This window comes from Macaca mulatta, chromosome 16, assembly GCF_049350105.2.
Source record: "Macaca mulatta isolate MMU2019108-1 chromosome 16, T2T-MMU8v2.0, whole genome shotgun sequence".
In the NCBI taxonomy this organism is placed as follows: domain Eukaryota; kingdom Metazoa; phylum Chordata; class Mammalia; order Primates; family Cercopithecidae; genus Macaca; species Macaca mulatta.
In genome coordinates, this window is record NC_133421.1 from 19,808,638 (window position 1) to 19,822,083 (window position 13,446).

A 13,446-nucleotide genomic window follows, 5' to 3' on the forward strand; every position below is an offset into this window, starting at 1 on the left:
GCAAGATGATGAAGTTTCGGTTCCGGCGGCAGGGCGCCGACCCGCAGCGCGAGAAGCTCAAGCAGGAGCTTTTCGCCTTCAACAAGGTGCGGCTGCGGCGCGGGCGCGGGCGCGGGCTCGGGTGGGAGGGGGCGGGCCGGGGGCCCGGGCTGGGGACCCGGGGTCGGAGCCACGTCGGGCCCGGGGGGCGGGGGCTGGCATGCAGCGCGGCGCGGGGCGGGGGCTGGGCCGGGCCGCGCACCCCCTCCTCGGGCCCAGCTCTGGCTCGGACTCTGGGTGGGTCTGGGTCTCCGGCCGACTTTCCGTGTCTGCTCCCGAGTCTCTGCGGGCCGCTCTGGCCCTGGGTCTGCCAGTCTCTGTGTGTCTGGGTCTCTCTGTCTCTGAGACTCTTTGCCTGTCTTTGGGTCTCTGCCCCACTTTCTCCGTCGCTGACCGGCTCCCTCGCCCCAGTTGTGACTGTGTGTGTGGTGGGGGTGTCTCTGCCTCTGCCCCTTCCTATCTTTGCCTCTCATTTCTCTTTCTGCCTCTGCGTCTCTGAGTCTTTGCCTGTCTCTCCCTGCGTGTCTCTCTCTCTCTCTGTGGAGTCTCTCGACCTCTTCTCTGTCGCTCACTCTCTGTCTCTTTATCCTTTTTCTTTGGGGCTCCTTTGCGTCCCTGCTCGGCCCTTGGGACAGCCGTGGGCCCCGGTTTGTTTTGTGCTTTGGCACGCAGGAGGGCGAGAGAGTTAGTGGGGACGAGGCAGCTGTGGGGGGTGCGGCTGGGAAATCCCTTCAAGGAGCCTCTCCTTCCTTCCCCCACTGCTCCAGGCTCTGCCTTGCCCTGCTCTCCCCTGCCCTGCCCGGGGCCCCGAGTCCAGGGGACATGCCTGGCTGTGTACTACACTGCCCTTCACATCGTGGGGCCTCAGTTTCCCTAGCTGTGAAATGAGGCTACTTTTCTCCTTACTGTGGGCCCTGGCTCCCTCTGCCACATGGGCCAGCTGTCCTGCTGCCCCGCACCAAGGTGGAGTGAAGTGGAGGCTTTTCCTTCCTTTCCCCAAGTGGGACACTAGGGGCCAGGGAAAGGGGCCGCCTCAGCCCCCGCCTCCCTATGCACTGATGTTAGAGCAGGGCCTCAGCCTGCTCCTGGCTCACTCCTCTGGGGGCGTTGGTTTTGTCCTCATTCTTACCCCAGAGCCCACGGATCGCAGAGCCTCTCAGTGCTCTTCGAAATTAGAGTTATCTTCAAAATACAGGTGAGAAAATTGAGGTTCTGAGAGAGGTGACGGCTTGCCCAGAGTCAGAGTGAGCTGCACCAGTATCTTTCTCCAGTTCCTGTGTCAGTGGGGTTGGATTTTAGCCTTGAGGGGCAGGGATTTTTCCAAGGGGCTGCTGTGGTCCTGGGCCAGTGTTGTGCCAGGTGCCCTGGGCTGCCTTGAGGAGACCCTTGTCTTGGAGGAGGCTCTGGGACGGTTGGACCTGGAGTAGCAGAGGCACTGGGATGTCTCAGGGTTTCCCTGCCTAGATCTGCAGTGGTTGCCGGTGAGAGCTGCCAGGACCTTCACAGGGTGGCTGAGAACCTGCCAGGAACCTGAGAGGGGGCCCAGAGGGGAAGCTGGTGCTCCGTGGTCCCCAGATAGTGCCTGTTTTCTGTGCTGGGGAGGCTATGAGAGTTAGGTGAGAGGAGAATGGCCCTTCAGGGAAAGGCAGCAACAGGCTCAGGGCTAAATGTCACTTTTTTTTGAAACGGGGTCTCACTCTCACCCAGGCTGAAGTGCAGTGGCACAGTCACAGCCCACTGCAGCCTCAACCTCCCTGGCTCAGGTGATCCTCCCACCTCAGCCTCCTGAGTAGCTGGGACTACAGGCTCATGTCACCATGCCCGGCTAGTTTTTGTATTTTTTGTAGAGGTGCGGTTTTACCATGTTGCCGAGGCTGGTCTCGAACTCCTGGGCTCAAGCTATCTATCCATCCATGTTGGCTTCCCAAAGTGCTAGGATTACAGGCATGAGCTACCATGCCTGGCCTAAATGTCATTTCTTCAGCCAGTAAATTGGGATGTGCAGTGGGGACTGGAGACAGGTGGGAATGAAGCTCAGCCCACTCTGTCTAGCCTTGGGGTGGTGGGAAGTAAGGGCCCTCCACTGAGGATGAAGTGTGGGCAGCAGTGGTGGAAAGTAGGGTGGTCTTGGGGAAGGGACTTAGTCACCTAAGTGGGTCATAGGGGATCGCTAGGGAATAGGCCCCTGATTCCTGAGTTTGGGGGGTGGGAGACAGGTCAGGAGTGAGCAGGGACTTTGGACTCCGAGTCTTGGGTTCAAATCCCAGTCCAGCCCACATGTCGCCTGTGGAGTGTGCCTTCTCTGTTAATACTGAGCCCCACTGTGTGTGAGGTCTACAAGGTTCTGGGGACAACAGTAGTTATCAAAAAGGACAAATATGTCTTAACTCAGGCGGCTGATATGCTAATGCAGGAGACAGTGAAAAGCCAAAACAAAAAAATAGAATAGACGGTAGTTGGGATGTTAGCCAGTGCTGTGGATCAAATAAAGCAGGGCGAGGGGGAGGGAGGTGTGGCCAGGGCGGCTGCTGCAGCCAGGGTGGCTTAGGGAGGCTTCTCTGAGGAGATGACTCCTGAGCGACAGGAAGTGCTGGAGGAAGTGCATGCCAGGCAGAGGGGCAGTAGGTACAAAGGCCCTGAGGCACAAGCCTCCCTTAGCTGGGAACCCCAGGAGGATCCTGAGCAGGGGAGGGACGAGGATCTGGCTGTGGCTTTCATAGGATCCCTCTGGCTTCTGTGTGGGAACAGACTGTAGTGAGCACCAATCCAGGTGAGTGACAGTGGGGCCTGGAGCAGGGAGGGGGGTGACTTCTGTGTGTTTTGAAACTGAGTTGATGGGGCTCAGAAATGGGCTGGGCGTGGGGTATGAGGGAAGCAGATGGTGGACAGTGCATGCAACCTCCTTTCCTCTTCTGTAAAGAGGGAAGGCTGCGGGAATTTGTGATGCGATGTCCCGTCTGTGGATCCTGGTTGTAGCAAGGGACTGGCTAGACAAGGTCAGGTGCAGCAAGGGTGTGGCATTATTGGTGGGAGAGAGAAGCCCCAGCCAAATGGCCAACTCTGTCCTTAGTTGGCCTTACTGTCCCCAGGGCCCTTATGAAAGACTGAGGCTTGGAGAGTACTGTGACTTGCCCAAGGCCAGACAGCTAGGCCATGACGGAACCAGCTGCCCAGAGGGTTCAGTCCCCACCTGGATGGGCGGAGACAGGCAGGGAGGGAGGTTGGGGTTACAGGCTGGGAACTGGGGTTTCTTACAAATGTGCATCTTCCTGAGGCAGTGGGTCAGGAGTTACCAGTGGTAAAAGTAAAAAATAAATAAATAACAACAACAAAATAAAAGGAGTTACCGTTGGCCCACATGGGTGTCCTGTACTGGTGTTCAGGATGGGGCTGGAGCTCAGCTGTGCAGGCTTCCCAGGGAGGGCACAGCCAGGCCAAAGACAGGAAACCGGTACAGAAGGGCCTGCACTGTGAAAGGGGCAGGGGAGCAGGTGGGAAGCTGTTCCATCGACACTCTGGGCACACAAACCCTCTTTTTTTTTTTTTTTTTTTTTTGAGACGGAGTCTCGCTCTGTCGCCCAGGCTGGAGTGCAGTGGCCGGGTCTCAGCTCACTGCAAGCTCCACCTCCCGGGTTCACGCCATTCTCCTGCCTCAGCCTCTGGAGTAGCTGGGACTACAGGCGCCCGCCACCTCGCCCGGCTAGTTTTTTTTTGTATTTTTAGTAGAGACGGGGTTTCACCATGTTAGCCAGGATGGTCTCGATCTCCTGACCTTGTGATCCGCCCGCCTCGGCCTCCCAAAGTGCTGGGATTACAGGCTTGAGCCACCGCGCCCGGCCACAAACCCTCTTAACACCACCTCTGCCGCTGATGGGCGTGGGAGTCATGCTGCCTAGCTGTTGGCAGGTGGGGAGGCGGGAAGATGCCTTCAGGGTCCAGGCAGAAAGCTGCCCCTCTCTGGGCCTCCATCTCCCTCTGTCTGGGAAGAGTCAAAAGCCTCTGCCTAGCTGATCCTGGGTGTTGTCCCTTGACCTCTGACCTCCACTCAGGCCTGTGTTTGGGGAGTGTCATGGACATCATGTGGGACTCCTCAAGCTTTAGTCTGTGCCTCTAAGAATGGGGTGCGGAGCCCTTCACGGAGCAAGTGGGGCCTCGTCAGTGCCTGCATCTCTGTGAGCCTTGCTTCACCTGTTTGTTGCTGGAGCCTCCATGCAGTGGGGTCCACATGAGCCTGTGTGCATTGAGGGGCACAGGGGCGTGGCGAGGGGTGGGCCTCTGTGGGCCATGCGCGCGGTAGAGTCATGATGGAGCCCAGAGGTTTAGCCACCTCCCCACCAACTGGATGCATGATAACCCATTTCACAGTTGAGGGTGCTGAGGCACAGAGCAAGTAGACCTGCCTCCTACCCGCAGTGTGTCAGCTGCAGACCCTGGAGGCTGCCTTGGGGTGGGCCTCAGGGTGGGCCACGGCAGAGGTGCCTGGGAGTGCTTACCCCCAGCAGCGTTCCCCTCCTCACAGACGGTGGAGCATGGCTTTCCCAATCAGCCCAGCGCCCTGGCCTTCGACCCTGAACTTCGCATCATGGCCATTGGCACCAGGTCTGGGGCTGTCAAGATGTATCCTTTGCAGGCTAGGTGTTAGGTCTGTTCAGGACCACCTGCCTGTAGTTCCTGTGTTTTGGGGTCCCGGTCTTGGCAGCGTCCAGCTCGAGAGTAGAACAGAGGTGCTCTGCTGGGCAGTAGTGGGGTCTTCTGTGGGCGCTACAGTAAGTGCTGGGATCTTGGTAGAGGTTGGCGTGGCTTCTGTACCTGAGACGACTGTGCAGAGATGATGGGGTCCTTTTGCTGAGAGACGGGTGGTCAGTTTGCAGTAGCACAGCTGTCCCTTGCTACGTGTCAGCCAGCCAGTTACCTAGGCGACCCTGCCATCGTCCCAGCAACTCTGGGGAGGCCAGGCAGGGGGGCTGGGCTGTGATACCCGTGGAGGATGGCAGGTGGGCTGGGGCCCTGGTGAGCCAATGCACACACGTGTGAATGTGAAGACACATGTGTTCAGCCAAGGGGGCTGGGGGCAGTGCCAGGCTCGGCATGGTGAGTGCAGCACGGCCCCCACCTGGATCCTGGCTGCTGCACAATGGGCTGTGTGAGCCACACAAAGCGGGCATTTTCCCTGCAGGCCCGGGGTGGGGGTGGGGGGCAGGCCGGCAGCTCAGTGTCTCTGTGCCGGCCCTGGAGAATCCCACCCCAACTGCTCTTGGGGAAGCCGAAGTGCCAGGGTCTGGCTGATGGCGACTTGGTGAGGGCTGCTGACCTCTACCCCTCCTGTGTGGCCCTCTGAGTTTCAGTATCCTGGTTTCGGACATCAGTTCCCAGAAAATGTGTCAATGCCGGGAAAGGGGAGGGTGTGGGATGGGGGTCTTCTCACCCCAGGGGTGGGAGTCTGAGCCTGTGGTTTGTGAGCTCTTTGCCTACTCTGGGGAGTGCGGATGGGCTGAGATGTCCCCTTCTCTCCCATGGCCCCAGCACTACCTGTGGGTGAGTAGGGCAGTACTCTGGGCCCGACATGCCCCACTGCCTGGCCTGCTGCTCCCACTCCTGTGGGTGCTGCGCTGCCATCCGCACATGTATCCCTGCAGCCTTCAGGTGTCCCTCCTGTGTTGGGGTCTCCTGTGCTCTTGTCCTCAGGCTCAAAAAGAACCTGAAGTGCAGATAAGGAGACTGAGCCTCAGAAAGGAGGCTGGAGCCCGGGGTCCTCTTCCCTTCTTCCCCTGACCACCACTGCCTGGAGCCCCTCGGGTTGGGAAACTGAGGCTGGAGAGGGCCAGCCCTGGTCACTAGAAGCTGCCCCCTCCCCCTGCCAGACCGGCCCCATCTCCTTGACAACCCTGGTTCCCGCCCAGCTGCTCCTGTCCCCTCTTTTGTCCCTTCTTCAGAGTTTCTCGCCAGGCTCCTGTAGGGAATCCCAGCTCAAGCTCCAGGCAACGGCTCCTGTGTTGTCACCAGGGCAACGTTGCTGACTCCTCCCTGCACCCTCTGTCCTGGGGCCCTTTCAGGCCCTGCTGTCCACCATCAGCCCTGGAGTTGCCGGGACTGAGGCACTGACACTGGGCACTTCAAGCAGGTCACCCACGCCCTCCGAGTCTCTGTGTGCTCATCTGTTAAATGGGCAGGCTGGGCCCTCTCCTCCCTCAAGGTGGCAGTTGTTGGCTGCCTGCCTTGGAGGGAGGTGGGTTTTCTTTTTGGTTGTTGTGTTTTTGAGACAGAGTCTCACTCTTTGTCGCCCAGGCTGGAGTGCAGTGGCACAATTTCGGCTCACTGCAGCCTTTGCCTCTTGGAGTCAAGCAATTCTCTGCCGCAGCCTCCCAAATAGCTGGGACTACAGGCGCCTGCCAGCATGCCCGGCTATTTTTTGCATTTTTAATAGAGACGAGGTTTCACCATCTTGGCCAGGCTGGTCCTCAACTCCTGACCTTGTGATCCACCCGCCTCGGCCTCCCAGAGTGCTGGGATTACAGGAGTGAGCCACCGCGCCCGGCGGGGGTGGGTTTTCTTACCCATGGCTGAAGTTTGGCCTGAAGCTATGGGAAAAGGCAGTCTGGACTCTCTTGCTCCCTGGCTTTCTTGTCCGGGCCTTGCACCTCTGGCCTGCCTGATCCCATCTGGCAAGGCGCAGCTCCCAGAGCCCATAGAAACGTGGGGCTGAAGTGGAGCGGAGCCCCAGCCTCTCACCAGGCTGAGGCCGAGCCTGCTGGGTGTGTTTATTCTCACTGGATCTGCAACAGCCCTGTAAGGTGGGCGTCACTGGCCCAGTTTACAGGAACTGAAGGTCCTATAGCAGCACCCGACTTGCAGGAGTGAGTGGAGCCTGCACGCTGATCTTGGGGATACTGTAGGGGTGCAGGGTGGGAGTTTTAGGGAGGGGTCCTCCGTTCTTCAGGGAGGCCTCCTGGATGGGCAGGCCCATGCCGGGGTCCACTGGAATACTCCGGGTTAAGGAGGAGCCTTGGGTATCTCACTCGCCGTGGTTTGCTGGTCCATGCCTGTTTCCACCTTGACCTGCCATCCTCAGCTATGGTGCACCTGGCGTGGAGTTCACAGGCCTGCACCGGGATGCAGCCACCGTCACACAGATGCACTTCTTGCCCGGCCAGGTGAGCCTCTGCTTCCCACTGGCCAGCTCCCTGTGGTCCCCATATCTACTCACCCCCCTAGGCCAGCCTAGTTTTCATCTCTGCTCACACACCAGGGCCGCCTCCTGACCCTGCTTGATGACAGCAGCCTGCATCTCTGGGAGATTGTCCACCATAATGGCTGTGCCCACCTGGAAGAGGCACTCAGCTTCCAGCTGCCCAGCCGGCCCGGCTTTGATGGTGCCAGGTACTAGAGAACTTGGCTGGGGCCAGCCACTGGGCAGGGAGGATCTGGGGGAGTCTGTGGGAACCTGCTGTGCAAAGGCAGCATGGAGACAGGCAGCTGCCAGTGGGGGCTGTGGTTCAGAGCAGGATGCCTTGAGCTGGGCCTAGGTCCCAGGCTGCAACTCTTGGACCCTGCTTTACTGAGGTACACTCTGTGAACTTTTCAGGTTAAATGGGAGGTTTGGGTTGAGTCCAACATGAGCAGGTAATTAGCATTGTGAGCAGCAGGAGGTACATGCATTATATGCCAAACTCCTAGGACCTGAGGCCTGGCACTACACTTACTGCAATGATGGGGGTGTCCAGGGGTTTGCGGCAGGGCCTAAGCCAGTTAGTAATAGCGAGGGTTCCCCGGCCCCTTCAGTTGTGGGTGGGAGACAGGCCTTTCTGTGCACAGGTGAAAGGGCAGGGTTGAGGGCAAGGAGGGTCCCACGGGCTGTGCTTGGTAAGGTGCTGGCAGCATGTGCCAGCTGGGTGAGAGTATGGGGAGTCTCTCCCCTCAGCCCTGCCTGAAATAGCTGGAAAAGGGGAGTCCTAACCCAGGGATGGATTCCTGATGCCTCCCAGCTTCTGCAGATGAGGGTATCTGGGGCCCTCCTGTGAAGTCAGGAGATGTCTGAGGGCTAGCAGTGGGATTCCTAGGAGGGGCTCAGCGGGGAGAGCCCTGGTCCTGGCTTGGGCAATGCCGTGGTTCCTGCTGTCCTCTCCTGGTGTGTGGGAGGAGCTGGGAGCCCAGTCTGCAAGACCTGGGGAACCTATTTTTATCTGTCTCCCTGCTGACATCCTTATGAATAATTGAGCGGGCTGATTATGACGCATGTCTTCCTGGGGTGGCTCTGTAAGTAGGCCCTAGTGAGCGCTGTGGGGCCAGTGATGAGTTATCAGCAGTGGCCCAGCTCCTCACACCCCACCTCACCAGTTGGATGGGCTTGCACCCTCACTCCCTTTCCCTTGTTCCCTGCAGCGCTCCGCTCAGCCTTATCCGAGTCACAGTGGTCCTGCTGGTGGCTGCCGGCGACATAGCAGCCCTGGGCACTGAGGGCAGCAGTGTCTTCTTCCTGGATGTTACCACCCTGACCCTGCTCGAGGGGCAGACGCTTGCCCCAGGCGAGGTTCTGCGCAGGTGAGAGGCCGGTGGGCTTCCCAGCACACACTGTGTGCCCAGGAGGTTCTGCTGGCTCACCTGCCTTCCTCCGCAGCGTGCCAGATGACTACCGCTGTGGGAAGGCGCTGGGCCCCGTGGAGTCACTCCAGGGACACCTGCAGGACCCCACGAAGATTCTCATTGGCTACAGCCGGGGCCTGCTGGTCATCTGGAACCAGGCCTCGCAGTGTGTGGACCACGTCTTCCTGGGGAACCAGGTATGTGGGTGAGGCCTGTGTCCCCTCAGCCTGGGCCCCTAGTGCGTGCCTACCATGGCTCATGCCTGCCTGCCTGCCCCTGCCTGCCCACAGCAGCTGGAGAGCCTATGCTGGGGGCGTGATAGCAGCACTGTGGTCAGCTCACACAGTGATGGCAGCTACGCTGTCTGGTCTGTGGATGCCGGCAGCTCCCCAACGCTGCAGCCCACGGTAGCCACCACACCTTACGGTGAGTGCTGGGGAGGCCTTAGCCAGAGGGTGGTGATGGGAGGGGGCACCACTGAGCCAAGCCAAACTGGCTGAGGAGTGACTCCCCCGAGGGGGTGGTCTGGTGGCAGTGTGCCTCCCGCCGACTTCCTGGGGAGGCAGGAGGCAGCTGCAAGGTAGAGAGCAGTGGAGGGCAGAGCAGGAATGGCAGAATTGCTAAGAACCACCAGCGAGTCTGGTCTGACGCTGTCCCACCCCTCAGGCCCCTTTCCCTGCAAGGCCATTAACAAGATTCTGTGGCGGACCTGTGAGTCTGGGTAGGTCAGGGGAGCGGGTGTCCGACGTGAGCCGGGTCTGGCTAGGGGGCTGGAAGGGTGGGCTCTTCCTGGGTTGTGCAGTATGTGCTCGGGACCCAAGTGGTTCATGGCTCACACAACTCTCTGCACACAGGGGCCACTTTATCATCTTCAGCGGTGGCATGCCCCGTGCCAGCTATGGTGACCGCCACTGTGTAAGTGTGCTTCGAGCCGAGACATTGGTGACGCTGGACTTCACCTCCCGCATCATCGACTTCTTCACAGTGCACAGCACGCGGCCTGGGGATGGTGTGTGCCCTGCTGTACCCTACCCTTTCCCAGCCCCACCTGGCGCCCTCTGCCACCTATGACTGTGCTCACCCCATACCCGCTCCATCCAACAGAATTTGATGACCCCCAGGCCCTGGCTGTGCTGCTGGAAGAGGAGCTGGTGGTGCTGGACCTGCAGACTCCTGGCTGGCCAGCTGTGCCTGCCCCATACCTGGCCCCGCTGCACTCATCTGCAATCACTTGCTCGGCCCACGTGGCCAATGTGCCCGCCAAGCTGTGGGCCCGCATTGTGAGCGCTGGCGAGCAGCAGAGCCCCCAGCCTGTCTCCAGTGCCTTGGTGTGTGCGGGGATCGGGGGGGTCTTACAGGGTGGGGTCTTGAGGAGGGGGAGAGTGTTTCACTTCTAAGCCTGGAGGTCAGAATGTGCCATGCTCGGGGTGAAAGGGAGAAGATGTTTGTCCTAACCTTGTGCACACATCTCTGCCACCCCCTCCCAGAGCTGGCCCATCACTGGGGGCCGAAACCTGGCCCAGGAGCCATCGCAGCGAGGGTTGCTGCTGACCGGGTAGGTGTGCGTGCTTATGTGGGTGAGTGGGCTCCTTGCTGTTGGGGGAGAACCCATCCTGGGCCTGGTGGGTGCAGAGGTGCCAGGAGACTCAGGCCTGGCCCCTGGTGGGACCAGGTAGTTCCTCCTCGCCCAAGGTGGATTGGAATGAAACCTCTCTGGACCTTGGTTCAAGGTGCTGCCCTGATCTGCCTTTTGGCCTGGAACTGAGCTCTACCAAACCCCAGGGCTCCACCCGCCCAGCCTGCCTGCCCTGGGACTGGAAAATCTGGGCTGGCCCACGCTGAACTGCCCAGGGAAGGTGCCAGAGAGCCCAGCCTGGGCCTGGCGGGCGCTGACGTGCCGGGTGACTCAGGCCTTAACTTCCTGCCCTGCCCCCACTCCCGCCTGTGCTGGGACCCTCAGGCCTCTGACTCCAGTGTGCCCTTCCCTGCTGAAGAGCTTGCTGTGGCTTTCAGGGCTGCCGGAGTGAGTCTTAACAACCCCACAGTCACACACCTCTCACAACCACCCCACAGTCACATACCTCACACACCCACCTCAGTCACACACCTCTCACAACCACCCCACAGTCACATACCTCTCACACCCACCCCACAGTCACACTCCTCTCACAACCACCCCACAGTCACACACCTCTCACAACCACCCCACAGTCACACACCTCTCACAACCACCCCACAGTCACACACCTCTCACAACCACCCCACAGTCACATACCTCACACACCCACCTCAGTCACACACCTCTCACAACCACCCCACAGTCACATACCTCTCACACCCACCCCACAGTCACACACCTCTCACAACCACCCCACAGTCACACACTTCTCACAACCACCCCACAGTCACATACCTCACACACCCACCTCAGTCACACACCTCTCACAACCACCCCACAGTCACACACCTCACACCCACCCCACAGTCACACACCTCACACCCACCCCACAGTCACACACACTTCACGCCCGCCCCACAGTCACACACCTCTCACACCTACCCCACAGTCACACACCTCTCACACCTACCCCAGTCACACACCTCATGCCCACCTCACAGTCACACACCTCACGTTCACCCCACAGTCACACACCTCTCACGCCCACCCCACACACCTCACGCCCACCCCACAGTCACACACCTCTCACGCCCACCCCAGTCACACACCTCACATCCACCCCACAGTCACACACCTCTCACACCCACCCCACAGTCACACACCTCACACCCACCCCACAGTCACACACACCTCATGCCCGCCCCACAGTCACACACCTCACACCCACCCCACAGTCACACACACCTCATGCCCGCCCCACAGTCACACACCTCACACCCACCCCACAGTCACACACCTCTCACACCCACCCCAGTCACATACCTCACACCCACCCCACAGTCACACACCTCTCACGCCCACCCATCACACACCTCACGCCCACCCCACAGTCACACACCTCTCACGCCCACCCGTCACACACCTCACACCCACCCCACAGTCACACACCTCTCACACCCAACCCACAGTCACACACCTCACACCCACCCCACAGTCACACACCTCTCACACCCAACCCACAGTCACACACCTCTCACGCCCACCCGTCACACACCTCACACCCGCCCCACGGTCACACACCTCTCACACCCACCCCAGTCACACACCTCTCACAACCACCCCAGAGTCACACACCTCTCACACCTACCCTAGTCACACACCTCACACCCACCCCACAGTCACACACCTCTCACACCCGCCCCAGTCACACACCTCACACACCCGCCCCAGTCACACACCTCTCACACCTGCTCCAGTCACACACCTCTCACTCCCGCCCCGCACACACCTTTCACCCACCTCACAGTCACATACCTTTCACACCCGCCCCACAGTCACACACCTCACACACCCGCCCCAGTCACACACCTCTCACACCCGCCCCAGTCACACACCTCTCACGCCCGCCCCACACACACCTTTCACCCACCCCACAGTCACATACCTCTCACACCCGCCCCACAGTCACACACCTCTCACACCCACCCCACAGTCACACACCTCTCTCACCCGCCCCACAGTCACACACACCTCACGCCCGCCCCAGTCACACACCTCTCACACCCGCCTCACAGTCACACACCTCACACACCTGCCCCACAGTCACACACCTCTCACACCCGCCCCAGTCACACACCTCTCATGCCCGCCCCACACACACCTTTCACCCACCCCACAGTCACATACCTCTCACACCCGCCCCACAGTCACACACCTCACACACCTGCCCCACAGTCACACACCTCTCACGCCCGCCCCACACACACCTTTCACCCACCCCACAGTCACATACCTCTCACACCCGCCCCACAGTCACACACCTCTCACACCCGCCCCACAGTCACACACCTCTCACGCCCGCCCCACAGTCACACACCTCTCACGCCCGCCCCACACACACCTTTCACCCACCCCAGTCACATACCTCTCACACCCGCCCCACAGTCACACACCTCTCACACCCGCCCCACAGTCACACACCTCTCACGCCCGCCCCACAGTCACACACCTCTCACGCCCGCCCCACACACACCTTTCACCCACCCCATAGTCACATACCTCTCACACCCGCCCCACAGTCACACACCTCTCACACCCGCCCCAGTCACACACCTCTCACACCCGCCCCACAGTCACACACCTCTCACACCCGCCCCACAGTCACACACCTCTCACGCCCTACCTCTGGGCTTTCACCACTGCCCGGGGCCCTGCTTGGGCTCTGCAGCTGTGTCCCAAGGCTGCGCCATAGATTTGTCTACTTCCCCTGCCCCCTCCCTGCTTCCTCCCGGCCTCTGCAGTCTTCCTGCTCCTCCACCTATGTGATTGCCTCGGGCCCCAGGCAGCTCCTCCCCCGGGATGCCCCACGCTCTGTTCTGTGACTGCCTTGCTCTTGATCACCTTTGATGGCTGCTGCAGTGCAGGCAGAACCCCCATAGTCCTCTGTTCTCTACATGTCCCCCTTGGCCATATCCTGTTAATCAGGGTGGTCATTTCCACCCTGTGGTTTAAAGGGCCCAGGTGCATGTGGTGCATGTGGCCTGGCATATAGCAGGTGCATGGTGCGCCTGTGCTGTATACAGTAGGTGCCTGTTGTTTTTTGTAACAATAAGATTCTGGTCAGTGTTTGGCACGTGCAGTAGGTGCTTAGTGAGTGGTCATCAGATGAGTGAATGGAGGGGTGTGCAGGCCTCACAGGAACCCAGGGG

The 13,446-nt window shown here is 60.0% G+C and overlaps 1 protein-coding gene across 4 annotated transcripts in view; it reads left to right on the top strand.

Annotated features, from left to right (window-relative positions):
• Nucleotides 1-13,446, top strand: part of LLGL1 (LLGL scribble cell polarity complex component 1) — a 21,049-nt gene continuing 7,603 nt past the window's right edge. For all 4 annotated transcript variants that reach the window (XM_028836078.2, XM_028836081.2, XM_028836080.2 and 1 more), the window contains exons 1-11: nucleotides 1-86; nucleotides 4,559-4,656; nucleotides 7,109-7,190; nucleotides 7,286-7,416; nucleotides 8,419-8,577; nucleotides 8,654-8,816; nucleotides 8,910-9,045; nucleotides 9,286-9,340; nucleotides 9,474-9,628; nucleotides 9,724-9,947; nucleotides 10,107-10,174. In XM_028836078.2, the coding sequence (XP_028691911.2) occupies nucleotides 6-86; nucleotides 4,559-4,656; nucleotides 7,109-7,190; nucleotides 7,286-7,416; nucleotides 8,419-8,577; nucleotides 8,654-8,816; nucleotides 8,910-9,045; nucleotides 9,286-9,340; nucleotides 9,474-9,628; nucleotides 9,724-9,947; nucleotides 10,107-10,174 (1,352 nt within the window). In that variant the 5' untranslated portion in view covers nucleotides 1-5. The remainder of the gene's footprint in view (nucleotides 87-4,558; nucleotides 4,657-7,108; nucleotides 7,191-7,285; nucleotides 7,417-8,418; nucleotides 8,578-8,653; nucleotides 8,817-8,909; nucleotides 9,046-9,285; nucleotides 9,341-9,473; nucleotides 9,629-9,723; nucleotides 9,948-10,106; nucleotides 10,175-13,446) is intronic.